This window comes from Falco peregrinus, chromosome 3 (assembly GCF_023634155.1).
Source record: "Falco peregrinus isolate bFalPer1 chromosome 3, bFalPer1.pri, whole genome shotgun sequence".
Classification (NCBI taxonomy): domain Eukaryota; kingdom Metazoa; phylum Chordata; class Aves; order Falconiformes; family Falconidae; genus Falco; species Falco peregrinus.
This window is the reverse complement of record NC_073723.1, coordinates 29,102,770-29,130,004: the sequence shown is the minus strand read 5'-3', so window position 1 is coordinate 29,130,004 and position 27,235 is coordinate 29,102,770. Positions and strand designations below refer to the sequence as shown.

Genomic DNA, 27,235 nt, shown 5'->3' with positions numbered 1-27,235 from the left:
CTTGCAGCTGCCTTCCAGTACCTGAAGAGGCCTAAGGGAAGCTGGGGAGGGGCTTTTTACAAGGGCAGGTAGTGACAGGATGAGGAGTAATGGCTTTAAACTGAAAGAGGGTAGATTCAGATTAGATATTGGGAAGAAATTCTGTACTGTGAGGGTGGTGAGACACTGGAACAGGTTGCCCAGAGCAGCTGTGGATGCCCCATCGCTGGCAGTGTTCCAGGCCAGGCTGGATGGGGCTTTGAGCAGCCTGGTCTGTGGAAGGTGTCTGCCCATGGCAGGGGGGTTGGACTGGATGATCTTTAAGGTCCCTTCCAACCCAAACCGTTCTGTGATTCTATGAAATCACTTCATCTTCCTTTTCCCCTTTGCAAGATGGTCAGAAGAAAAGCCCCACCCGAGTTTCCTGTTGTCAGTTACCTTTTTTGTTTTCTTAATTTCATTATTGGGTTTTCTCTCTCTCAGCTTCCTGGCAGATCCCTGGCTGTTCGTTCGGGCTGTTTGGGACCCCTCAGTCACCGCCCCACTCTGCTGGCACAGAGGTTTGTGGCCAGTACGTGGCTGTGGAATGTAAACACCAGCTTGTACAGTGCAACATGGGTTGCCATGCCCCAGCCCTCCACCTGCAAGCAGCTACCGGGCCAGTGGTTTTGAGCCACAGCCTGTTTTGAAGCATTTCCTACTGTCATTGTGGAGATTCTGCATGATTTCTTTCTCTGTCACTGAGGAAATCAGCTTTGAAGACAAAATGGCAGCAGAGGGGTCTGAGCTTGGTCTTGTATTTGGTGCAGAACAACCTGCGCCCCACCAAGGGGCTGGAGCACCCACTGCCTGCTTGTGCTGGTCATGAACTGGAGCGTGCCATGCAGCCATGCCTAAGGACGATTTCCATACTGAACATCAGTATGTATCACAACCAACCTGCCAGCAAAGGTGTCCATAGGGAATAAGCTGTGTCCTGTATTTTTGACCCAGTTACCGTTTCTTTTCTGCAGTGGCTGGCAACCAGGCAGTGCTGTGACAGCCAGACTGTGCTGCAAGCGGGGTTACGCTGCTGGAGTCCTGCTGGGATATGCAACTGCTCCATACGCCCATGGTTGTAGTGGGCCAGAGGAGGTCCATATGCCCACAGCTGCAGTGGGCTGGAGGAAATGTGCTCAGCACTTTTCACTCAATCAACAAGATCAAAGTCCTTATGCCCTGTGTAGATGACCTTCACATAGGTGCTGGGGATAAAGTTTGGCTCGGCTGTGGGGCCAGGAGTGAGTATCTTGGCTAAATACTGATCTTAGGCTAGGGACACAGAATTTGAAGCAGTCAAGTTAGCAAGTTAGAATCATAGAACAGTTTGGGTTGGAAGGGACCTTTAGAAGTCATCTAGTCCAATCCCCCTGCAATAAGCAGGGACATCTTCAACTAGATCAGATTGCTGAGGGCCCCATCCAACCTGACCTTGAATGCTTCCAGGCATAGGGAATCTACCATCTCTTTGGGCAACCTGTTCCAGTGTTTCACGACCCTCAGTATAAAATTTCTTCCTTATATATAACTTCCATCTCATCTGCTGAATTTGGCCTGTTCCTGAACAAGGTAACATGTTTCAGATTACCAAAGCTGCTGAGTTTCTGTCCATCAGCCGAACCATTGCTTGGGATTGAGCTGCTGTTGTGCCGCCAGTGGTGTGTGCTAGTCTGAAACCCTGAAGAAGGTGGGAGCTGTTTCAACTGCTCTGGAGTACCAGGCTGGGTCTGGGGGTCCGTGCCTGTCCTGTGGTGCGAGGGTCACGCAATGAAGTATTCATATACATCCATGTCTTCAACGTCTTTGAAAATATATGCAAGCAATAGGAAAGTGCACAGGCTGTTTCCTTCGCTGTCCTCCATCAACATAGCTACACTCTTGATGAAGCCCTCCCAGTAGGAATGAACAGATGATATCCTCTGTTCCCAGTTTGGTCTGAGAGCCAGCCCACAGCGGCTCCCCTGGTTCTTCTGCCTTTCTTTAGTCCAGTGTTGTAGTAATGGCACAAAGCCTTTCTCCCTGTTGTGAACAGAGGTTATTGTAGCCAAGGCTGCTTTATACACCAGCATCTCAAGTAACTGGACAACCGGTTAGAAACAATTACCTTCTCCATCTCCAGGCTTTTCCCCTTATGCCTTTCAGCTAGTTGCACCAAAAAAACCCTGCGTTTCCTAACAAAAGAGCCTTGTTCTCCACTGCTGTTTCAGCTGGGATCGAGTGTCGGGTACGCCTGCCTGCTGCGTCCCCCGCATCCCCCGCGAGCTCCCAGCTTGGGGTCTGCCCTGCCAGAGTCCGGGGTCAGAGAACTGATGGGGATCTTCTGTCTAGCTGCTATCCCTGCCCTCGTGTGTCGCTGTGAACGGGAGCCAGAAGGAGGTGGCTAGAGGCAGCGGTACCGAGATGCAACTCCCAGGCATTACTACTGCTGCTATTTATAATTTCCCCTGTCTGTGCCATGTTGATGCGACAATAGGATAGCTGTTTTGCTAGGCAAGCTGTATTTTTTTTTTACCACTGATACTTCTTGCTTTGTCATTGTTTCCTTGCTTTAATAGGAAGCCACCTTTGTATTTTTTTTATGAAACACCTCACTAATTTCTATAAATAAGAAGGGCGAGGCACATACTGGAGAAACTTAAAATATTTGCAGTGAAAACCAGTGATACATACCAGAGGTGTATGGACTGGGAATTGACCATGACTCACCATCACTCTGAAGAACCGTATCCAGTGATTGCAGCATTTGCCACTTGATGGCTTCTTCTTCATGGGTTGCTGGTGGCCTGATCTGGAGGGTGCTGGCCCCTTATGCTGGGCTTCTACGGGAATCTTCCTGTGCTTTATCCGGGGCATGGCATCACTTTGCTGGACTCAGGTTGGGGAACTTGATGTGCTGGATGACAGAGCCTGCCAGGTAGGGCTGTCTAGTTATTAGTTTCTCTGGCAGCAACAAGGATTGAAACATTTCAGTTTCAGTTTCAGTAAAATCCGCTAACAATCCAGAAGGGAACAAGATCCTATCTGCAGGAGCTTGCCCAGAGAGCTGAATGGAGAGTTATAGCCCTATGACACCATTTACAGAAGGTTGGCACAGGAGCTTTCTAGCTACTTAACACTCCCTGCAGTTTCATGGGCTTTGCCACAGCAATATGCTCTCGCAGGTGGTGTATGTCCTAACTGGTGTTTTGAATTCAAAATCTTAAGAATAGAGGTGCAGACAGTGAGCCAGTGGGTATTCCAAAGCGGACCATCCGCTGAGAGCAAGGAGAGAGGGCAGCCCTTCCAAAAAATGATGTCGCTGGAAACACGCCTACCTTCATACAAGGTCTGTTGCTGAGCATGAAGTGTTCCAGCCCGGCACTCTGCCCAAAACCACTGTTTTCTCTTTTGAAAAGCAGATCTATAAATTATAGGTGGGCTTGCACCAGAAGCTGGGATGTCAGAAATTGCATATGTTTCTGGAAACATCTGATTCGTGTCCAAAATCTGCTGCTAGTCTCTGCTCTGCTGTATCTCAGGTTGAATGTGTGAGCTGTGTGGCATCTGGAGACCTCTCTTATTTCACCTGTACAGCCTCAGCCTGAATCTAACCCACGTTTATTTAACAGGCTGAATTTAAGCTGCCGGTTACAAGCCTACATCCTGAGAGGTCCTTTCTCCTGGAAGCGGCAGAATCCTCCCTTCAGCTCACCCCCCTGAAACAATGGGGTGAAAAGTCACGTCTGCAGTATGCAACTTAAAAAGGAGTGTAAGAAGGTTGTCTTTCCCAACTATTTGTCTCCTGATGTCTCACCATGTAGGTGACCACAGCAATTCAAAACAGCTTATTTTATGTGAAAAAGCTAATTGCTCCTTCCTTGGGGTCTCCTTCATGTTCCACTTTTTAGACAGTTAATTGCCATCCCCATTCTGTGGCAACAAATCAACGGCACACAGATCTCAGATCAGAGCCTTTACTGCTTCTCTGGCTTCCTCCCTGCTGCTTCACACCCTTCAGAGGTTTAAAAAGAAGTTAACAGCAGGACAGGGAAGCTTGTCCAGAACGACTGATTTCCTTTTGCTGACCCTGATGGGGTCGTGTCCTGTAACCCTTGTGGAGCAAGGGAGGATGCCACTGCATCTTTTAACTCACTTTATTTTCCTGGCAGTGCTGCCCCTCTGTCCAGGGAGGGCTGAGCTGGGATCCTGCCATCGCCTGCTTGTGGCACAGGGTGAGGGATGCTCTCCTGTGTTAAAATGTGAAAAATGATGGCACTTGAGGATAGCCTCACCTCTAAACCATGCAGTGCCCTGGAGGAAGGTCCAAGATCGCTCCCAGCTGGACAGGAATAACTGAATCAAAATGCTTCAGCCTTTCCCACCAGCCCAGTGGTTCATGTCACCAGGCATGTCCGGCAGGCACAGCCCCCATCTCTGCGGGCTGCCAGTGATGCGCAGGGTGACGGGGCTGGGTGCAGGCAGAGGAGAGCTGGGCACGGCTGCTGCTGTGGCAGGTGAGGGGAGCACGGTGGCAGGGTTTCTGGCCTTTTGAGGGCTACCAACTGTATGTCCCTTGTACCACACTGCTGGGGACAAGGTGTGCGGAAGCAAAGGCAGCCTGTCTCCTGGGTGCTGTGAGTGCTGGGGATACAACATGGTCACGCCTGTATTCCCACTACCATTGTAGTGGCTGGTGGCCAGTGACTAAATAACCCCTGAGTCAATTTTTAACTTTCCCAGCACACGAGTTCCTTTTTCAGCAAGATGACGCGTCCCCCTGGGAGGCTCAGGCACTGATGCAGCAGCCGTCTTGCTGGATTTCCCCTCCTGCTGCTGATGGAAACCACCACTTCCTTCCCCACCTCCCTTCTGGCCCCTTCCCTGCCCCGTTCCCTGGAACAGATGGGCGCCTGCTGTCCTCCCCAGTGCCCCTCCAGCCCCTGGGAGAAACACCAGGTCCCCGTACCATTTCCCCTTACCTTCCCCTGATCCCCAGGGGAAGGATGATGGAAAAAGCTGTCCTGAGTGGTACATGCTAAATGCACTGAGGGGCCTCGGTGTGGCATGAGGTCGGGGAAGAGGGTTTCAAGGCTCTTAACAGCACGTGGCCATCACACCTGAGAAGCACTTGGGCACTGTCACTGTCGGTCCCACTCCAGGCAGAGGTGTCAGTTTAATTGGCAGGCATGCAGCTGCCCTCCGTCTCACTTAAATGAGATTTCTTGTTTTGTTGGGGAACATGCCCGGCTGCTTTGAAAAGGATGCTCGTGGTTTTCTGAGGGCAAATATGTTTCATGTGCTCCATTGAGATAGAGTGGTGCTGCCTCTCGCAAGTGTGTGGGGGGTGAGCCCCAATCAATCAATTAGCACTGATTAACCAGAGGAAAGCTAGCTCAGGTAACCTAATCCTGCTCCCTGAGTACCAGAGCAGAGAGTGATTCAGATCATGGTGCACCTCTATCATGGCCTCAGACACATGGGGTAAGCTGTTCCTGGCTGCTTTTAAGTAGGGAATTAAGCTTGAAAGCATCAGGGCTGGGCAGGGGCTGCCCTAGGGGAGAAAAGGATGGGGAGCAGGGGTGGGAGGACAGGGTCAGGGTCAGGCAGTGGGAAAGGGTTGATGAGGCATGGTCACACCACAGGGAGCTGGCTCGCAGGGCTGCCTTTGGGATGTACCTCATTTCAGAGCTCCCTGGTTCTCAGATGTTTGTACTTAATTGCTGAAACCCAGGAATTAAAGCGATGTGAGCTGCACGGTGGCAGAGGCAGCACTGCAGCAGCCCCAGGTTTGCTTGGCTGTTTTCCATTGCAGCATTGCAAACAGACCCCGGAGGTGCCTGGCTGCAGCGCGGAATCATAGGGGCTCCTCTGGTCAGAGTCTCCAGCCCAGCTCCCAGCAAATGGAGTTGCCTCTGCAGGTCTGGACCCATCTGCTGAGAGGTCTCATCAGATCCACTTTGTGACAGACTAAGGGCTGGGGATGCGGTTTTATCCAGCAGGGAGCTCTGGTGTGTTTCGAGCAGTTGAAATGGCTGGTGTGGCTGGTGGGAAGCTCCAACGGTGTGGGTGAATGGGACCTGTGTGTACTCCTGAAGAGACTCGTGAAAGAACATGGGCAAAGTCGCTGTCTGCCCAAACTGAGAGGCCTCTGATGGCCACGTTTTTATCCTTCACACCCTGAGGCTTGAGTGCAGCAGTGCAGCTCAGAGCTTGCATGCGGGACGTGCATTTGAGCCCTTCAAGTCCTTAGCCAAAGCTTTACCATGCAAGGGAAAGGCAGAGCCAGAGCTTGCGAAAGTCTTTCCTGGAATGGTGGGATTTTAAGGTGGATTCAGCATTTGTGAGATTGCGCCTGGAGGACTGTGTCCAGTGTTGGGGTCTTTGGGCCAAAAGGAGGACTGATAGATGGGAGCATATCCCATGGAGACCACGGACATGGTTCTGGAGCTGGAGAATAGGATGTAGCAGGAGAGGCTGCAAGAGCCAGGGATGTCCAGGGTGGAGATAAGAAGACCAAGCTGGCTACAGATGCCTCCAAGGAGAGCACGGAGAAGGTGGTGCTTAGAGGTGCATGGAGAAAAGAGAAGAGGCAAGATGCAAACTAATACAAGGAAAAAAATCCTCATTCAGAGGGTGGTCCAGCACTGGCAGGGGCTGCTCTGACATGTGGTGTCATCTCCATCCTAGGAGAGATTCAAGACTCAGCTGAGCAAGGCCCTGAGCAGCCTGGTCTGACTTTGAACTTGTCCCTGCTTTCAGTGGGGACAGATGACCAGGTGACAGCCAGGGGTCTCTGAACTACTCAGTTTTGACAAGTCTTGGCTCTGCTGGGTGCTGAGTCCTCTGAACGTCACCACCCCCACAGAGGTTGTTAGTGCTTTGATGGTTCCTCTGAGCTGGAGCTTGTGGAGATCTCTTGCACTTCTTGGCCTGGCGGAGTGGGGACACAAGAAGAGATTTCAAGGAGAAATTCTGGTTTACCTCTCTGGTCAGAGCCAGACCAACTGTTTTGATGTAAAGAGATGGTCTGCAATGGCCAGCGACTGCAAAAGGCTGAATTGAAGCTGGCTTGCACTAGAGATGGAGGAAGAAAGGCTGGAAGGGAACAGCCTGGTATCTCTTCCGCAGTGCTTTGCTAACAGTACCGAAGTGCTTACTATTTTTTTGTTGCGGTTCCAAGACTGGCATTTTTAACACAATATTTTGTCACTTTATTATTAGCGGGAGCAAGACTTACAGCTGCTCTTGAACTCAAGAGAGATTTTGAAGCCCTCCTACCTCCAGCAGAAGCCACCTGCACCTGGCACCTCAGCAGGTGCAGCCTGCAATGGCCTCATGCAGCCCTTCCTTCCCCAGCCTGCCAGGGGTGCGGGGCTGAGGCTGCTCGGGGAGAGCTGAGAACAGCACGGGCTGTTTGCTGCAGTATTTTAAGCAGGAAGAGATACCAGGCTATGATTATCTTCCGTGTGGATGTGAACAGATGAAACGCAGTGTAATTTATGATTCTTGTGTTCAAATTGCAAGGCACCACGAGCTGCCAAGGTGGCTGAGGATTGAGCGTCGGCAGCAGCCTGCAGGTTGGATTGCAGCAGGCATCAAAGTTTCAGGGATGCTCAAGGGCAGGTTCCTCTTGTTCCTCAGATCTGCATGGCATTTGGTGAGGTGTATGTGGAGACGAATGGCTTGCTTTCCCCCCGTTTTCAGTGGGAGAGTTTGCCCTGGGCTTCCCTGGGAGCATCGTGGAGAGGTGTGGGTGGGGACTGAGAGCAGGTTAAAAGAACAGTCCTTGCAGTGCCTCGTGTGCCTCTGTCAGCCTAATGAAAACCTAATAATTAGGACTGCCATTCTCTTTATCTTTAATTACGAGGTAGCGCTTTATTTTAGAGGGTAAAAGTAACCCTGTAATTACCTCGTACAATTACTCGGTTATTAGCCAGTCTGTGACGCTGCAGACACCCAGGAGAGCCCTTGGCAGGCTGTCACAGGGCTATGTGGGCTGCACAGGACCCCTGGCAAAACCGATCCATCCTCTTACCCAGACCACACGCAGAGCCCGCGGGGATGAGGACAGTGTGAGGCTCCAGGCAGAAGCAGATGGCCTCTGGCAGCGAGGCACAGCCCTCCAGGAGCCTTTGGCTCAGCTTCTGTGTGCTGCTGAGGCCTCACCATCCCACGTTTAGCCCAACTGCTTTCACCCCCGGGCACTATTCTTCCTCCGGGGCAGGAGGTGGCATTGCCTCTGCCCAGGGAGTTGGCAGCCCTGCCTGCCTCGCTCGGATCTGAAGCACCAATGAGTTTACGTGGTCGCTACAGCGAGAGCCAAAGTGGGCTTCGCTGGGCATGGGGGAGGAGAGCGGTGCGCTGGCACAGGGAGCGCCTCGGGGTCAACCTGGCTGCCCGGTGCCCTGCAGGCTCACAGCCACGCTTAAAACATGCCGGATGGGTTAGCTTTTCCTCCTGCTGACAAGCCCTGGACAGGTGGAAGCCCTTTTCTCAGCTTAGCCTCCATCAGTGCCTGCTGCCTGTAGCCCCTGCCCTGCTGGGCTGTGGGGTGGTCTCTCATCCTCACTGCCCCCCACCAGGTTTGCTCCTTTAGCTGAGCCATTCCAGAGCCTGTCTGGTATTTCAGCCCCTGAAGAAATTAGTAACTGATTTATGTAACATCTCCTGCGACTGCGGGGTCTTTGCAGAGATGCAACGGCGAACGAGTACGCTACTGGCAGAATAAGAAAAAGCTGCCAAAACCCTCCCCCAGGGTTAGCCATGGGAGTCGTGTGGCCAGGCCAGGTGCCACCCCCGCTGTCCTGCAGCAGCACCCATACCCCTGTGCTGCGACTGCGGCTCAGCTGTGCAGGCAAGGCCCCAGCAGCCACATCAGCTCATCCTTCCCAGTGCCTGAGCAAGTTCTGGAGCTTCTGGCCTCCCCTGCTTCCACAGGCGTGAGGCTGAGCCCTGTCCCAGCAGCACAGCGCTCAGCACCAAGGTGGCTTCTCACCCAGCACCCGTTCACGCTGGCATCGCCTGCCAGCACCTCTCCTGCAGCCTCTGCCTGGGGGCACGATGCCTAGCCGGCACAGAAGGCTGCACATTGCCAGGCCAGCTCACATTTTGGTGGGAGCCGGGGTGCTGCCAGCTCTTGCTCTCCTCCTGGCTCCCTGCCGAGGTCTCAGTGGCCATCTCTCACCTCTGGTCATCAGTGCTTGTGGTGGGGCGCGAAGGATGGTCTCCCCATACAGGGACACTGGATCCTGCAGCACTTCCTGGCCCTCCTGGGGCTGAAGCTCTGAGCTTGGATGGTCCGGGGGTTATTTTGAGCATGTGCATGTCTGTGGGCCAGCGATGGCAGACCTGATGTCCCCATGCAGGAACCGAAACCCACCAGTGCAGCAGCGGTAGGTTGGAAGGCTAAGCAGCAGTGCCAGCTCCCCTCTCAGCAGCTGTGATTTAGTAGCAAAGTCTAAGTCGGAAATAACAAAGAAATGCTTGCAAAATAAAAATGCTTTTGATGTGAATAGAAATGTTTATAATAATCTGGATTTTTTTCATGTCGATAAGGCTCAGAAAATGTGTTTTGTCAAAGTGACATGCAGCGAGCTCTAGTAGGTGTACCCATTTCAGAATAAAAGAAACAGAAGCCACTTACTTGATGAACCTGAAAGCTTTCTTAGAATTACAAAAAGGAATAAATTACCTTAATCATATTAACTCCTAGGCGGTCGCCCAAATCTTTGTGAGCAGTATTCATTGCATCCCAAATGGTGTAGTTTTAAGACAACTTCAGATGATCTCATGATCTCTTTTTCAGCGGTGTAAGCTATTGCTAATGGTTTGGGTTTAATTCCAATATGAGCATGTCCGGTTCAGTAACCCTCAGTGCAGCAACATGGCCGCGGCTCTCGCCAGCGATGGAGCGCCCCGTGGCACCAGCACGTCCCAGCAGCCTCCCCAGGCCTCCACCACGGCATCAGCCCACGGAGCATATCCCCACCGGTGTCTTGGAGAGGGTCTGCTTAAAGCAGTTCTTGCCCAAAGCCGCAGCAGCTTAGCGTGGCATCTGCCGAGCGGCTGCAATCAGGACATCAGCTGTTGAAGCTCCTGTATGATCATGCTTATAAAGAATGAAAAATGATGTCTCAATTGTACCTTTCCCTCCAGCACCGTGTTTTCAATGGTGATTTCTCAGGCTGTCTTTTGATCTCAAGTGAGTGGGGCCACTAAATCTTGCTGTACTTGGACTGGTTTAGCAGTTGTCACCAGTCTTCTTGATTCAGGAAATCAAAGCTCTTCGCCAAAGGACTTATTCAAATGCAAAATTAATTAGGCTTTTTTTATCTTACTGCAGATGTACTTCAGGAATTTTGGAATATTAAGAACCCCCAGAGACTACTTTCTTCTCTCCAGTTACCATGGTTTGTCTTGACAGGCAGCGATACCCCCCTTTGCAGGCAGCTGCTGGCCATGCCATGAGCTTTGGGGAGCAATGGGAGTGAGTGGGAACAGTCCCATGTTGTTTCTGGAAGAGTCACCGGACTCTGGGCAGCACAATAGGGTTGTGGTGGGTGAAGTGTTTTAAGAAAAAAGATCACTGGGTAATGGACACCGCATTAACTCCCCGCTCTCCCTTTCCCATCCCCTGTCCTCCAGCTGAGCTGGTAGGAGACAGCAAATGCTGGAAACTGTAAAATTCAGTTTATTCACCCTGGATCCTGGCCGTGTGCGAGGGAGAGATTCTCAAGTGAAAATGCACTGAGAAACACTGTGCCCAGCAACTACGATCTACACGTGGTCCGATACAACGTCGTGGTACCTCCCTACAGACCTCGCTTGGCTTCTGTCTCCAGCTCATCACGGTCACAGCAGCACGCTACTAAAGCCATAATCTTGCGGCAAACGTTACGAGATCTCATCAGCGCGCTGTTTACCTTCAAGTAACAACGCAACGCGAGGACGAGGTAAACTCACAGATGAAAACCCTTTATTTGAATTGTCTATGAACAGAGTTTACCTTCCCCTCTCCTCGGGGGTGGGCGTGGGGAAAGACAGAGCGATGTGCTGCTTTACTGTCTAACCTAGTTTCTTTTCAGGTATAGAAAAAAATGTAAACATTTTTAGGCTCGATAACTATTTACATCTTACACAGGAGCAGCGAGCGTGCAGGGCAGGGTTCAGCGCTGCATCATGACCTCTGCTTCACGCAGGAGTGGCTCCTGGATGAGTCAGACCCGTTCAGGTCATAGATGCCCACAAAAAACACACCTTTGCTCCACGGGATGGAAAGGCCGAGTACTGCACGTAGCCCTTGCAGGCTCAAGCTCTGCGTGCAGGCTGCGGTTTCCTAACGGGCTGTGACGAGAAAGGTGGCCCCGCGCTCTCCCAGTGTTGATACTGGTGTCTCTGTGCCCTTGCGATCAGGGACCCCAGCCAGCAGAGAATAAAAATTAGTTTTCAGCTGCATCAGTTTTCTGATTGTGAAACCGCAATAGCCCAGTCCTCCTGGGGGAGGGACACAGCAGGGCTGCAAATCAGGCTGCATTAGCCATGGTACTTTTGCTTTTCAGTTGTGACACGTGCTTTCTGCCTTGCTGAGCTTCCAGTCCAGTTCCTCTGAAAGGCAGCAGCACGACCCTGTACTGATTTGAGAAACAGCTCATTCCCCATCGGGTACGGGGCACAGCACAGCAGCAGGACTGGCTTCTGGGACTGGAGTGACTCGCTCTGATGGGCGGCTGCGCGCGGGCGACTGCGGCTCCTTCCCTTTGCTCTGCGGTGAAGAGGGGGTCAGCGTCCTGACGTGCACCACTCCCTGCACATAGCATCAGCTCGCTGCAGACAGCTTTGAATTAATGATAAGAACATGCCCAGGTCCCATTTGCAGGTTCCCTGAATGCTTTTTTCTGCTTGAATACTTACTCGTGGCAGCTTTGCATGTCATTTTGCTTTAGCGTTCCGCTGGGTGTGTATGACAGGTTGAAACATCAAGGGTTTATTATCTGCACAGCTCCTCTGTTCTATTCAGAGATTATGCTTTTGGCAAGAAATAGCTTCTGGAGGCCCCGAGGTGTCTGTGGGCAGGGGGGTCACTGCGGGCAGGGTCTATGGAGGGTGCAGCTGCCCCTCTCCGGCTACATAAGCACAGAAGTGAGAGAAACCTGGAGGGTTCTGCAGCAGCTCCCTGCTGCTTTCCCTGCCGCTTGGCAGCGAGGGAACCGGTTATAAAAACACTGGGGTTTGCAATCTCCCTGCTCCTCAAGCCATCGTCTCCAGCCATGCAGAGGGTGCCCTTTCTGGGAGCTGCTCGCACGTGTCAGCTCGGCAGCGCTGCTGCAGCTGCCCGCTCCCCGGGACACAGGTTTTTAAGCATATGCAGCCTGGTGTTGGTGTTGGGGAAAAGGACAGTGGGCAAGGCCATGTACGAGCACAAAGGGCTCGTACACAAAGGGGCAGCTCCTCCGCTTCCAGCCATCAAAACCAGGGACTCACTTGCCCACCAGGGAGGGGCATCTCCAGGGGATCCAATTCACCCTGCATCTGTTACAGCGGCCAGTCAGTCACCTGAGTAAAGGGTCCCTTTCTTTTCTGTTGGCTTTAGAGGGGGGGCACAGGGATTACTACCTGTATCTGCACCCTGCACATTGACGCCTGCTCCTGGAGGCAGGTGGAGGCAGCACTGCCACTCTGCCACCTCCATCTACAGTACCTAGTCCAAAGGTGAGATACTCTGGAGTTCAACACTTTGGCCCGTTTTATGGCTTGGTGCTGAGGAATACCATCCAGGGGCCTTTCTGCTCAAAATGCTCCATTAGGCTGGATGCAGCGTTGAAACTGGGGAGCCTGACATCTTTCTTCTGCTACGTGACCTGGCACACCAGATGCTTGCTGTCATGAGACAGACAACGATGCTGTCCTACAAGCTAGGCAAAAAGAACAATTACAGGTACCTCTGGGCAGAAAACACATGTGTTGCCACTCTACTAAGAGAGCTCGAGTTCATTACTTACTACAGAAAATGGAGTTTCAGCATGGATTGCCCATAGCACTTACGTGCAGGCACCACGGCTTTAGTATTTAGGTCTCCGGACAGTTCTCCACTGAGTTACCTAGCAGATGGAGCTGCCAGGCAGTCACAGGCAGAGATGTGAACTCCAGCATCGCGTCCAGCCTCTGGAGGAATCCTGCAGATGCACCAGACAATGGCTGAGAGCATAAGCTCCCCCAGGGCATGTGTTCTGTTTGCCTCTGTAGAGCCCAGCCCAGCATTTGCTGCCATTATCAACAGCACAAACATCTCCTAAGAGATTTCCCTCTTCTCTCAGATAATTCTGCATTTTCTGGCAATTCTGAGAAGCAACAGACCCTTCTCTTGTTGCACCTTCCTCAGCTACAGAAGAGCCCAACGTCTACAAAGCATCCTCAGGCTCTCCATCAGAGATGCAGCTAAAGGTGGGTGTCAGATAATTCCAAGCAGTAGCTCTTAAGTAACTACAAATGGTTTTCCATCAACGGCACAAACATTTATCATTTTTTGCAAGGTAGATTTTACTTCTTGCTGTAATATGCTAATAACATTGCATTAGGGTATCTGATAGCTTCTCCATCTGGGTTTTTTTCTTTCTTTTTTTTTTTTCTTTTTTTTTTTTTCATTTTTATCTTCAGCTGCATATGGTCTTAGCATAAGGAGTTTAAGTCTATGACACAACTGGAAGCCTTAGCACATGCCACATGAAAGACAAGACATAATTAAAGAGGATCCAATATCACAAAAAATAAAATTACACTCCATTCTGTAGGGCTAACAACTAAAAGAAAAATGTATCATCAGAATGTAACAGACATTTCTTGAATCAAGAAAGGGTCATCTGACTCACCCCTCTTGGACATCTTATTTCCTCATAAAAGATACTTAATTGATTCTTTAATTTGTCCCAGGAACCTTGTTAGGGAGAATGTGACATAGCTTTTGCTCAGTATGTGGCATTAAGTCTGCTCCAAATTCAGCTTACATTTCCTCAAAAATATCTGTGATTTTCTGTAAGGTTTAAATAACGTCTTGAAGTTTCTCGCTTGCATAATAAATACTTTAATCAAACATTTCAATTAACAGATCTCTTATATGAATTTAAGTCAAACCTGGCAGCCCTGCAGACTGAATTCCATGCTTTAGCCAGGGAGCAGGAGCAGGAGCAAGGCAAGCAGCCACTTTGAATGTCTCTGCCAATGTCTCAGCTGTGACCCTTAGGGACAGCTTTTAAGGACCGAGAAGAGTTTAGGCTTCCTCATTATCCTTCCAAGAAAATGTAATTTCCTGTTGTCACACCACAAAACCGAGAGAGCACCAGTGACAGATGGTGTGACTGCAGATGAGAAAGAGCTGGGCTGTTTGGTCAGCCTTTGACAGATGAACTTTGTCATCACCAGTCTGCACCGGACCCCTGTGGGGAATCCATCCAGCTCCCTGGGGGTTCATCACTTGCGCAATGCCTTCTCAAGCAGAGGAGGAGCTGACAGGCAGGTGAAGCAGGTTGGTCACATCACCTTCCCAAGTTCAAAAGAACTTCTCAGGGAACCATTTTGGAATATTGCATCAGTGATGATGGGGATGGCCATAAATAGATGCTCTCCTGATGGCTCAGAACCAGCTCTCCATTTCACTGATTGACTTGTCATTCATATCATCAGCCTTGGATGGGATTTTCGTGTTCCAAAGCTTTAATGACCATAATGCGTTAACTGACTAATCTGAAAAAATTACTCGGGTGTCCACCGTATCAGCCTGCGGGGAGGAGATCTGCGTGGCTTTGTCTTTCAAGTTATTTTGTTCGGTGTTTCAGAGAAGCGAGTCACAGGTGGGCATTCAGCCCTCAGCGCGCTCCTATGTTCAGCAACAGCTGCTAAACACACAGAGCCCGGTCAGGATGCTCACGGGGCCAGGAGAGCAGCACGGCCTGAAAGGCAGGTGCAGCACAGGACAGAGACACCAAGCTCTTGAACTTCTTTGGGGAGGAAGAAAATTCCCTTTCATTTTGCAGCACAACACCGTGTATGCAGTATTACCAGAAGAAAGTGAACAAACAACTCAGTAGTTGGCTACCTTGTTTCATCCGTTTGATAGGGTAAAGGAAATAAAGAAGTATCTTGAAATTCAGAGACAGAAAATCCATGGTTTTTTTCGTCTGAGTAAAGTTTCTTAAGAAACCTTACTGGCTGGAACCAGCACGGCAACTTCTTCTTTACTTCCCTTTGTTGTCAGTCCTAAGGTATTCCTTGGATAAAGGAGAAGGCGACTCATGAATCACCGTGGCTCTTTGGAGGTACGAGGCCCATCCTGGTGAGGCTGCAAACTCATCACAAACTGCATGACGGTGATCACTGATAGCCACCCTCCCCCGCTGCACATACATTTTCTGCCACCACCAATCGTCCATCGAGGCATCAGTTTTAGCCTTTGACTTGACTTTCAGGTGGTATCCCTAATTAAATCCATTTTGACTGAAAGGCACCTTGGATCCATCCTTTACATTTCCATGAGTCTGGCACATGAGGTAATGCCGAAATATTTAACATGGGATTTCTTCAGAGATTTCTTCCCCATTATAACATCACTTATCCCACCATAGACTCCCCACCGCATCCCAACCATCAGAGCTACTTCTTTCCCCTCCCTGAAAACCCACCAGTCCTTTCACTTTCTGCTTGCCTCATTCCATACCTCTTTCCCCAGCTGCTTAACAGCCCTGGGAAGCCCCAGGGCCTCCTTAGGCAGTTTGTCTGTCCCGGCTGACGGGAGCAGTGGTGGAAGGCAACGCATTGCCTCTGCTCTGCCGCCGGGTGGGTGGCAGGCAGGCACGGCTGGGGATTGTCCTTGGCTCATACACACGGCAACTGGGAATGTCAGGTCTGGTTCTGATTTTGCTTTGCAAGCATATTCAAAACCTTGGGCCGGGTATATACGGCAGATTCAAAAGCAAGTAAGGTTTAGTTCTGGTGCATATTATATCACTGTTCGAGTCACTGAGGCAAGAACTCCCTTCGCTGACCAACCCCTCGGGATAATCATTCTGAGCTCCTGCAGTAATGGAAAAGGAAAGACTGTTGAGTCTGTGATGATGTGCCCCAGGGCTCATCAGGCACTGGCAGGTTTTTTAGTGAAGAAAAAGCAAAATTAATTAGGCACTTCCTTAGAACCCCTATGTGTGCAGCATTTGATTATTTGATATCTTTAATGGTGATGATGATGATGTCATTTTACAGGTTCCCCTATGACCTTAATTGCGACCTGAATTTCTACTGGGGATAACAGTACAACCAAACTCAAATGTTAATCAAAATCTCATCACAGTTTTGTAAGTAACACAGGCCTGACATACGCTTAACATACAAATTCTTGATTTAGAAAAAGGCAGGGAAAGAAGAAAAAAGATACAAGTCAACTCTGCTTTCTCTGAAGGTCACATTTATGCAATGATCCCATTTTGCAAAAGTCCAAACCATTTTTCTAGGTCACGTTCTGTCTAAAAATCCTCATTTATCAAGTCCACGTGTGAACAGCTTGCAAAACACCTCTCAGTCCTACAAAATGGCAGGGTCCCACAAACGCGCTACTCTCATCATCCTCACCGAAACGCTGAGGGCTGGCTCGGAAGCTGGGTCGTGTAATCTCCTATGTGCTTTGAGGTTAGAGTCTTGCTGCCTCACTTCCCTATCTCTCTCAACATGTCTTCTCACTTCCTTTTGCTGTAGTCTTGTTGTTAGCCTTTCCTTTGCTCACCTCCCCAAAGTATCTGTTCGCATTCTTTGTAAAATAATTATCTTCCAGAACACATAATGCCACAGACTTATTTGTCTTCCAGAATATGTAATGCCACAGACTTACCTTCCCTAATGTTTAAAAGTAAGCTATTTCTACATCCTTAGCTGTGCAACCTTGTTTTGTTGGGAGTTCAGCTCACAAGGCGTTTCAAACCTGGTAACATAGACTGGGAAAAGATGGACAGCACACAACATTTGCTGTGCAAAAGTTAGACTTCTTTAATACTACGGATGGGTAGCAGGAAGTAAAACCCATCCTTGTGCCTTGGCAGGTCAGGAGTAAAGTTCAAGCTATGCTAGAACTGCAGACTGGCCATCAACCTGCTTCATCCTGGAGGATATCCAAGCAACTGCCTCCCATTCACATTGCAGATGTTCGCTGCTTTAGGTAATAGACTTACATGTCTGTTTTCCTGCTATTAAAAGGGAAGCACTTCAGTAACTGAGTAATGTTTGGTCTAGTCTAAGAGCCTGTCACCCCATCATGGCCATTGCTCGTGGATACACGGAATGATGAGAACACAGGAATCCATGAATGGTCTGGATTCACACTGAAATGCCTTACGTCATCCAGCTTGGGTGAAACCTCAGCTATAAGTGTTAAAGAGAAAATCTTTCTCTACTTTGAACAAAACTGTGAAACCAAGTACAGAAATTCTGTCAGGTCTCAAAACACGCATACAGATGTTTTGGTGAAGTTTAGTGTTTTCTCTACAAAGCCTACAGCCCGTCACCTTTGGTCATCCCAGGACACATTAACCAACCGAGGCCACGGTACATCCTTACCTTTAGTCATAAAAATTCTCCTTCATGAAATGCCACTTGCTGAAAAACCAGAGACAACCTCACTGACCTGGAAGGTTCTCCAGTTCCTTTTGGCAGTAGGTGCTCAAATTCGATATGCTGATGCTAAATGGCTTAGCATTAACAGCAAAATAACTTAACTGCCTGCCCCAGAAGGTTAAACTATAAGAAGCCTCTTAAAAAACGCTCAGTGCAATGGATGAGCACTAGGTTCTGTGGCACAAGGTTGGGGATCAGCCTTCCTCTGTACTCGGCGTGTGGCTGTACAGCAGCAGGGAGCATCAGTGCAGGTGAGAACGTTTGTAAGTATTACCTTTGAAATGTAAAGAAATAAAATTATCAGGTTTAGATGGAAAGAAATAACCTGATGGAATTACATTTGACATTCATCTACGAATAAAGATATTCTACCATGATAAGGATTTATACTTAAGCAATTCTTTCCCCTTTAAGGAACTTAAAAAATTCAGCAGCTTGGGAATTGGTGTTGCAGATTCACACGTGTTGACAAGCTGTTATGCCCGCCTTACAAGTCACCTGGGGTCCATGGATGCTTGCCAGCCTGCCCGGGATGGTCTGCTGTGATGGCAGCTCAGGTGTATGGTATTTAGGTTTTATGTAGCTGGCACTAACGTACAGCAATAATGGCATTGTGAATGAATGCTTCCAATATGCAGATACCACTTTGCTCACCACAAATACATAGATTCCTGACTAAACGCTCCAGCTTTAAAGCGCTGCAGCACAGTTTATACAATGGACTAGGATTAAAAGCAAGTAGAAGAAAGAACATGGAGCAAAAGAGAAACAGTGAGGAGTAACTCCTCCCACCAAAATCAATGTTTCTTGTCAGGCAAAAAATGGCTGGTCAACAGAAATAAATTGCTAAGTTGCTTCAGGGAAGCACATTTCTAGTTAGAAAAAAAACAACACATAAAAAACAACCACCACCACCACCCCCCAAAAAAAGAAAGAAAAAAAGCAAAAGAAAGAAAGGTAGCCTGTGGTTAAAAAGACTTATTTTCTCCAACTGTTTTCCAAGCCCTTTTAAAGACAAGCCCCAGACGTAATCCAGGGCATGACATACTTAAAGTTCTGTCCTTGAAATATTTTCTTTTTGTCCTCTCCCTCCCAGTCAGGAGTTACATGAAGTCATGCATCTGCAACAAATTACAGCATTCCAGATCTGCATCTAGCAGTTGAGTCTGGGGGCCCCGTACGTTTCAGCGTCCTTCAAGGCTCCTTTCAGCCACTACGATCTGACAATGTCTGGATGTCTTGCCAGGGCTAAGCATCCATCTAAGGAGCTGTGTTAGAAGTAGTTTCCTTAAAAAAAAAAAAAAAAAAAAATCTGCAGAACAGCTCTACCAGAAAGTTCTCCAAACATGTCTAAAACTGCCCTGCTCACTGCAGGAACCTTAGATGTTCCAAAAATGTGGGTTCCTGAGGGGCCAAGCAAAACTGCACGGCTTGCACAGTGAACCTCCAAAGCCGTTAGAAACTCCTACTTCCAAGCCATAATTGTTGCTGTATTTTGCCTAGGAACAGAATCTGAAATTGCTGTTTTAGAACTAGAGAGAAAATGGCCATTTGGTATGTAGCATGACTGACCTGGCTCTACCCCGCACGCGTTTCACTGCTGGTAACTGTTATCCCACTGGAAAACCAGCAGATGCATCCCTCATCTAAACCGTGGAGATAAGGGATGTGTAGCTGCAGCCACACCCCATGGTCCAGTTCTCCCGCACCACCCAGTGCTAAGGAGTGACTGATACACCTGATGCCCCCGCTCATCCGCAAAGCACTTCTACAGCTCTAGAACAGTTTATTCTGCTTCAAGCACCCATTTAGAGACTGCTGTGCCTTGCACCTGCTGAAGCTCCCCGTCAGCCTTGCTGAGGAGAGGGTAGAAAGTAATCTGACCCACAACTCAAGAAATTAATAATAATGTGAAGTGCTGACTCCCATAAAGCCACACCAGCCCAAGGCGGATCTCCCATCCCGAGACCAGACCAGGGCAGCAGCCTCAGCTTTTTTGTGTTTTCAGCTGGAAAGTGAGTTACACAGGACAAAGTCTTTGGAGCGCTTTCCTGTCACTCATCTGCCAAAAGCAGAGCCTGAGGTGAGAGGGCCACAATGCAAAGGACACTGAATTGAGCTTCATTTTCTGGATTCACGTTGTGTCTCATCATTCATGTTCCTGAATTTTTTAAAAAGCAGGTAGTTGTTATGGCAATTAGCGCTCGGTGGGTTTAACTTTTTTGTTGTTGTTTCAGACTAGGCCACAAGAAGATAGAAACAAAAAAAAAAAGGAGAAGAATCCTGAAGGCAAATGATTTTGTTACATAAAACAGCAGAATAAATGAGTCAAGCATCCTTTAAGCTAACCTCAAGAGTGGAAATGCATGCCTGGGACTCGTATCAACTAGCAGCCCCTACTACTACAGCTAATGGGCAATACTCTTTTTTTCTGAGGGTGGGGTAGGCAAAAGAATTATTTGCTATTATAGCTGCAACATTAATGCAAAGCCTTTGAATACACCTCAAAGGCTACAGTAGTTGTTTAGAATAGTTCTCGCTTTCCATGGGTTCCTTACATGAGTATCGAGGCACCTTAATGCCAAATCCGTAGCAAGCAACTTCCCCGCTTCGAAACGGTACTTTGAGCAGCCCTTTTCAGAAAGGCTGGGGGTCCCTATCTTCCAACAACTTTTAAGTGCACCTTGGAAGAAAATAAAGCTACTTACCATAAAGAAAAAAACCGAGAGAGAGTTGGGAATAGAAGCCAAATCTTGACTTCCAATACATTTTCTTATCGATAGGGCTGTCCTTCCTTCCCTCCTCCGCTCAGAACCTGGAAATATCAGCCTGCCCGCACCATGCTGGGACGCGAGTTACTGGAAATAAGGCAGCAGACCCAGTCACAAAGGTGGCTTACCAACAGAAGGCGCAGCAAATTTAGCTACCTGCCTTCCAACAGGACCCGAAGCAAAAGGCAGGACAACAGGCAGGTGGTAACTGGGCTGTCAGAGGCCGCTTCTGCAGCATTTTGAACTCACATCTCTGAAGTTTCTGCACTGTTCCGGAAACCTTCCCCGTCAGGAGCACACGGCTGGAGGGGGATGCTAGGCTGCCCTCAGCAACAGGTGCTTCGATTTAAACACCCCCAACCTCTTGTGTTGTTTTGCCTGTTCAACCTGTGCTGTCTACTCGACAGTTTGCAAGCATGATGCAGTTCCCACAAAAACATTCTGTATCGCAGACGTGTGCCGTGCTCATGCTGCACTGAAAGCTCCAAGAATTCCAGGCCCCTGAAAGTCTTTTCTGCTCAATGAAGCAGGAGGCTACCCTGCCACACTGGGTATGCACCGCATGGAAAGCAACGCTGCCACGTTTTAGCAGGGTTACTGATGTCAGAACAGAGACCAAAAATACACAAAAATATCCTTGTAATAAAAGGAGGCTGATCATTCCGTACAGGAAATTTTTTTCATGATCAAGTAGTGCAGATGAGGAGTGGAAGACTGAAGGAAATGAAGGCAGACTCAGAGGGTGAACCTTCTGTGATATTTAACAGATCAGCTTAGGTACTGAAATAAAAAGGTGGCTTCCTTAAAAAAACCAAACACCACCACACACACAAAAAATTCAAGGACCTCCTATGCAAAGATACCTTCATATTTTGTGTTTAAAGGCACAAGAGTAAAATATTTCTTCTACTGTTCCACTGGTCCTCATTTGATTATGTGCTTTTTAATTTTCAGTGATTACCTTGATTTCTCCAGGTACATGGAATAAATTTACATGACCCTATTAACTCAAATCTTAAACAGTTGGATTTAAAAAAAAAAAAACAAACCACAAGCATTTCCAGGTCACGTTATTTCACATAGCTTACATTTCAATGTTTAGAGCAAAGTAGTTTACCATGCAAAAGTTGAAAGTCAAATCCTTCCAGTAAAGGAAGTAGGCAACATCTTCATTAAAGCTTTTCTAAGTGACACAACTCACATTTGCTATGGAATAAGCTATGGTCTTCCCTTTCTGAAAGTGGATCCAACATCCCCAAAGGAATTTTTTAGTCATGGTCTGCCAATTTGCAACACTTCCAGACTGGAATGCAGCCCTTTGTTTTGTACATGTATTTGATTACTGCTTTTTCCTTTTGAAAAGTCCTTCTCGTATTAAAGAAGTCACTGTTACTTTTTTTCAGTGGTAATTGAGGGATATACTAAGGTCTCCCTTAGGAAGCCTCATTAACCTTTGCCCTCCATATTCTTCCCGTTCTTAATCAGATTCTAATTTTTATTACCTATTATAATGTATTATTACCTTTCCATTCTAGGAATAACTACTGTCCCTAACCGCTTTTTTTTTTTAGGATTAAGATCATCCTACCCACCTTTTCTATCAATCCCAATCCTTAAATTCTGGGACAAAGGGCTCAGATGCTTCTAGAAACGTAACATAATTTCACTCGGAATGTGATGTATTTTAACCTTTTAATACTGAATTTCTGAAAATTCAGACCTGTAACTTAAGTCCACTGCACACGCAAAAAGGTAAGGCAATGGAGTTCATGTTCAGTGACTCGATCCATCTTACTGTTCCAGGTATCAGATTAACCTGGTGACACCCAGGATAACTTTTATGCCCAAATAAACAGTATCTAAACCCAGAAAATACTTGCACTGTGCTTAAAGGTGCAGCTCAATCAGGAAAAAGGCCACTCAAGCTTCCCTCATGTTAACTACATAAATATAAGAATATTTCAATACAGTTCAATTATTTTCCGAGAGTCTCTGTTCTTGACAGAGATGCGATACTGTTTGGAAGCAAGTCTCAGTTTCCCTGTGATTATTTCAGTTTCAAACCACATACCTACAAGTGCCAGAGTCGTTCTGTGGATACCACCAGTGCAGACCTCACTAGGCATGAGGAAAGGAAGAGCATCGTTACTCTGGGGAGCCTTTCCACAAACCCAGATGCGGTCTGTGAACCCCCTGAACTCTAAAACGCCTGCTCAGTTCTCTTTTACAGAGCCAAAAGCAGCAAGCCTGGGGTTTCCATGCAAGTCTGCTCTTCGAGAACTTCATATGCCTTTTGCCATAAGTGTGGGGACCGTATGTTTGTTAAGGTATCTCCAGTGGTCCAGCCGGACAGTCAGAAAGCTGCAGGCATCTAAAAGTTGTAAACTAATTAATTAGAGCAATCTTAACAGATACGAAGTATTAAATCTTGACTTCCCTGAAATTAACTAAATGCCTAAATGTGTAATAATATTTTCCGTAATAAAAATACTTCCCTGTTGAATTTGAGTATAACACTGCTATTCCTCTAAAAGATGTGGGAAGACAGATGACATGAAATCTACACCAAAGGTAGTTGAAAACTCCATTCATAAAACTTTTATTCCACTTACATCAACTTAATACACATGTTCTGAACAGTTATGCTTGGATTGTTCATGAAAATTTCATAAGACATTAAACAAAGCTAGCCATCATCTCAAGTTATTTCCCTGTTAACTATTTTTACAGCACATGCATGTTAGGCAAGTATCAAAAAAAAATAATCACAAAAGCAAAAAACCTAAAAAAGTTAAATACATGGGTTTTTGTTTTACTGCTGTGCTCGATATACAGTGTCATTATGGATATCAAGCGATTCATTTTTTACTGCATCTTTACTTGTACATTTGTTCTTAGGTTGCTTAAACCATTTAAATACAAATAAAATGTGTAGCAAAAATAATGAAAGCAACAGCAGGTAACTTTACAAATAATGGAATGTGAACCGTTTCTCTGTCCTTCTCTAGAGAAAATTGCCTGGGTTATCAAACTGTCTTAAGGAACACTTCAGCTGCAATCAAAGATGTACACTTGATCGGTATATTCCAAAGATTTCACATGTTGACTTGACATGCAATATCTATAGGACATCAGTTTATTCACAGCCATGCGTGCTCCAGCTTGAATACTCATGCTAACTACACCTGTGGCTGCAACTGATTATCCCTTTTTTCCATCATGACAGACCAATATGCAAGCAGTCATCTTTGCTTGACATAGAAAGCTGTTTTAACACTGGCCTTGTGGGAAGCCACAATGTACCAAAAGTACTATGCCAAACATGTAAAACTTGTATAAAAATTTCACAACCCTATATTGGCCACCTCAGATGAAAACAGGTAAATTCCCCAAATGTTAACTGGCTCTATTCCCCTAATATTAAACAAAACCACATGGGAAATATAGAAATCCAAATAGAAGTAACATAAACCTGTCAAATCGTAAACAAAAACTATTTGTGGGACAGCATGGATGACAAATGGTCTACTGTGTAAATTTCAGAATGAGGCAGACGGAAGTTGGAAGGCTGGTTAATTCTCCCCTCCTTCTCCTGCTTCGGCTTCATCTCCTTGGGTATCCGATGTCCACAACTGTTTGGGAAAGAAAAACGGAATAAAGTGTGTAAGACACTAACATTTATGACTACTAATTAGTAAAGTGATTATTAGAAAGAGAGCCTACTACTTAAATAATTTTGTAAGAGGTCCCACCATGGAGGGAGGGGAGAAAAAAAACCAAAAGGGGGGTGGGGGAAAGAGGCACATTAACTAATATATTTCTTGGCTACTACAAAATGGAAATCTAGTTCTAGGTGACCCAACTCTGCATGGCATTTAATGAGGAAGTTCATCAACAGTCAAAACCAAAGTCTCATATCCACAAGGCTCACTAAAATATGATCACAAGCAGGCAAGAACCAGACCCACAGGACAGATACATGAGAATTGGGAACTAACAGTACTTGGTTTCCTGTGGATTTCTACCATCTCCTCAAGTGAACTTCCTTCACCCTTCTGAAGGAACATCTTCAGCAAAGGTCTCTTTCCACATCCAGCATTATAGTGAATGCTCCCTTCAGAACAGGCATCTGAGTATTTTTGCGTTTTCTTTTTAAAACAGAAAACATGTCGCTGAAATCTCCATCCCTTGGCTCTGTTCAGTCGGTTGTGCCCTCATTTAGCAACTGTTGGAACGCAGAGCTTCCTTCCTTGCCCTGCCCTCTAAGTTTGGAAGAAAATCAGGCTAAACATGCAGTATGCACAAAATCTTATTTTCAGCTCCATAAAATAATACTAAGGAGCCATATCTCAAGATTAAGTACCACCTAAGGAAACTAAGCATCAGTTCCAGAGCAAGACCCAGGGCAAAGAAATTATTTTGTGAACCGAGTATTTTGCCACGCTGACTGCTTCCAAACTATTACCAGCCCAGTATGATTTGTAATCTCTCACTTTATGAAGTTATAGCAGTATTAACTGAAATCCTTCACGCTCTATAGCGTAAGGTGATAAAACCTAAGAACAACTAATTCTCTACCTACCCACAGCATTACACCATGAAGGTTTCACGAGACGCTTTGAAAAAAAATTTAAAAAATATAATCCAACAGAAACATTTTATCCATCCCAGGAGTACAAGACAATAGAGAAACCTCTGCAAGACCAGTAGCCTCGTTCTTGCTCTGAACAGGATGCACAGGATCTGCGCTAAGCGTTCTTTGCTGAAGGCATTAAGCAACAAGTTATTTTACTAGAGACAACAGCATACTAACTAGTCTGTTTCTAACCCCTGCACTAGATTTCATGCTGCATTATTATAGTACTACATTACTCTCAATTTCAGTGCTATTCTTATTAAGCAACAGTTAGTAAGAACAGTTTTATCAGAATTTTACCAGAGGCTTCTACCCTAAATCCTCACCTCTGGAATATCTACAGATAGGCACATATACATATATTTATTCATTAAATATCATGGGGCTGACTGCTATGAAAGGAAGATTATCAGTTGAGAGCACAGTTTAACAAATCTGCTGGGAAAAAAACCCCAACCCTTAGGCGGAAGGGATGCCTTTTGTTTTTAATTAAAGAAAACAAAACAATTTTACAACAGAGCAAAAGAAGGAATTACCTAGCAATCCCAGTAAAACAGATTTTGACTTGATACATTAAAGAACCCTCTAAATACTTCTCTGCCTTCAGTCCCCGCTGAGAACAAACACAGACTCTTCTTCAGCCATACAAGCCTCAATGCAAAAAGAATCGACAACTGAGGAAACTGCTCCTGCACATAACCGATCAATGTGCTGAATCACTGTCAAAAACCTACCTCACAGACTGTAACAGACTTGCATAACTAGCAAACCAGACCTTTTTTACATTTATGAAATTCATTGCAGTCTTTGTCAGTCACACATACATTGTAAGTTATTTTTGCCTCAACAAGTTGTGGAAAAACATGGAATCAATGCACTCGTACAGGTCACACTAAACATTTAAGGCAAGACACAATTCATTCAAGAATATGGAACCCCACAGCTGCCTACAGCTTCTCCCTTGTAACTGAAAGCTCGCAATTATCAGGCCTGCTACTGTAACCCTCACGCTATGGCAGCTGAATCCAACTTTTGCTCTTGTATGAAACTATTTGCTTTCCAATTGCCATGACAAGCTTTACATTATTTTTGCTGGGAAGCTAGCAATTAAAAGCTTCTATTCTCTATTTCAATACCACTCATTCAGAGGACGGCTCTTGAGCAATCTCACTCAAGGGGACAGTACACAGACATTGAGAGCGATGGCAACCCTTCATCTGTCTCTATTACAGAGATTGAGAAATCTCTTCCATTTGTTTTGTAACCAACAGCTGGAACAATCACAAGTAGTTTTTTCAGTAGTATAAAGTTGTGATTCTAGTAGAAAAGGTTCCAAGGAACTGGGAAATAAAGTGTTAGAAACAAAAGCAGAAAATATGGCAAGTCCAATTTTATGCAACTACACAACTTTACTTCTAGTTCTGTTAAAAGAAGCCCGGCTATTTTGTAAAGGTCTCCAATATCAGATGCAGAGAGCATGAGCAAGGGGCTACATCTGGCAATAAAATGGTCTTATTTTTTCAGTTCTTGCTTGCCAAACTTCCCCACATGAAGACTGGGAAGCGAACTATGCCATTAATTACACTACTGCATATTTGCTTACATTTTACTATATCGTTTGCTTTAGATGTTTATCTTTGCCAGTTTTAAAGTTCAAAGTAGATAAAAAACCCCAAACAAAACAACCACCCACACGAAGATTTTGATTACTGTGACAGAGCAACACAGTCTTCATCCATAACTTACACCACAGACAGCCGTGAGTCCCCAGGAAAAAAAAACCAAAACCAAGGACAGTTGTTTTACAACTGCCGTGGAAATAGCCTGGCTAACACCAGCTTCAATTTCAGCTTTACCAAAATAAACACCAAACAAAAAGATCCCCCATCAACAGGTCCTTAAATGGACTGGCTAGCTTTGTTTGCAGGTTTTCACACAGGATCTAGTTCTGTGGCATTGTGTGTGCAAGGAAAAGCTATATGAAGCCTGACATAAGTTTTGAAGAGGCAAATGCGACTGTATTCTCAAATGCTGTTTAACAAAAGGTAATAGCTTTGCTAGTCAGTCCAAATTACATCACTTAAACATGTTAAAGCCCTTGAATAAAAAAAAAAAAAATAATGAAAAATTTGGTCAATTTGTCATCTGTCAGCTGTGTTAATTAACATGCAGACAAAAAAAG

The 27,235-nt window shown here is 46.6% G+C and overlaps 1 protein-coding gene and 1 long non-coding RNA gene across 6 annotated transcripts in view; one reads left to right on the top strand and one right to left on the bottom strand.

Annotated features, from left to right (window-relative positions):
* LOC114010382 (uncharacterized) overlaps positions 1–23,913 on the top strand; it is a 36,548-nt gene extending 12,635 nt beyond the window's left edge. Inside the window, exons 4-5 of one of the 5 annotated variants that reach the window (XR_008746612.1) lie at positions 463–900; positions 993–23,913. This is a non-coding gene — a long non-coding RNA (uncharacterized LOC114010382). Of the gene's footprint in view, positions 1–462 lie in introns of all 5 variants that reach the window. The other 4 variants (XR_008746615.1, XR_008746613.1, XR_008746614.1 and 1 more) reach the window with 4 other exon arrangements.
* YWHAZ (tyrosine 3-monooxygenase/tryptophan 5-monooxygenase activation protein zeta) overlaps positions 23,001–27,235 on the bottom strand; it is a 27,923-nt gene continuing 23,688 nt past the window's right edge. The window contains exon 6 of the mRNA XM_055800331.1: positions 23,001–24,049. Within this exon, the coding sequence (XP_055656306.1) occupies positions 23,990–24,049 (60 nt within the window). The 3' untranslated portion in view covers positions 23,001–23,989. The remainder of the gene's footprint in view (positions 24,050–27,235) is intronic.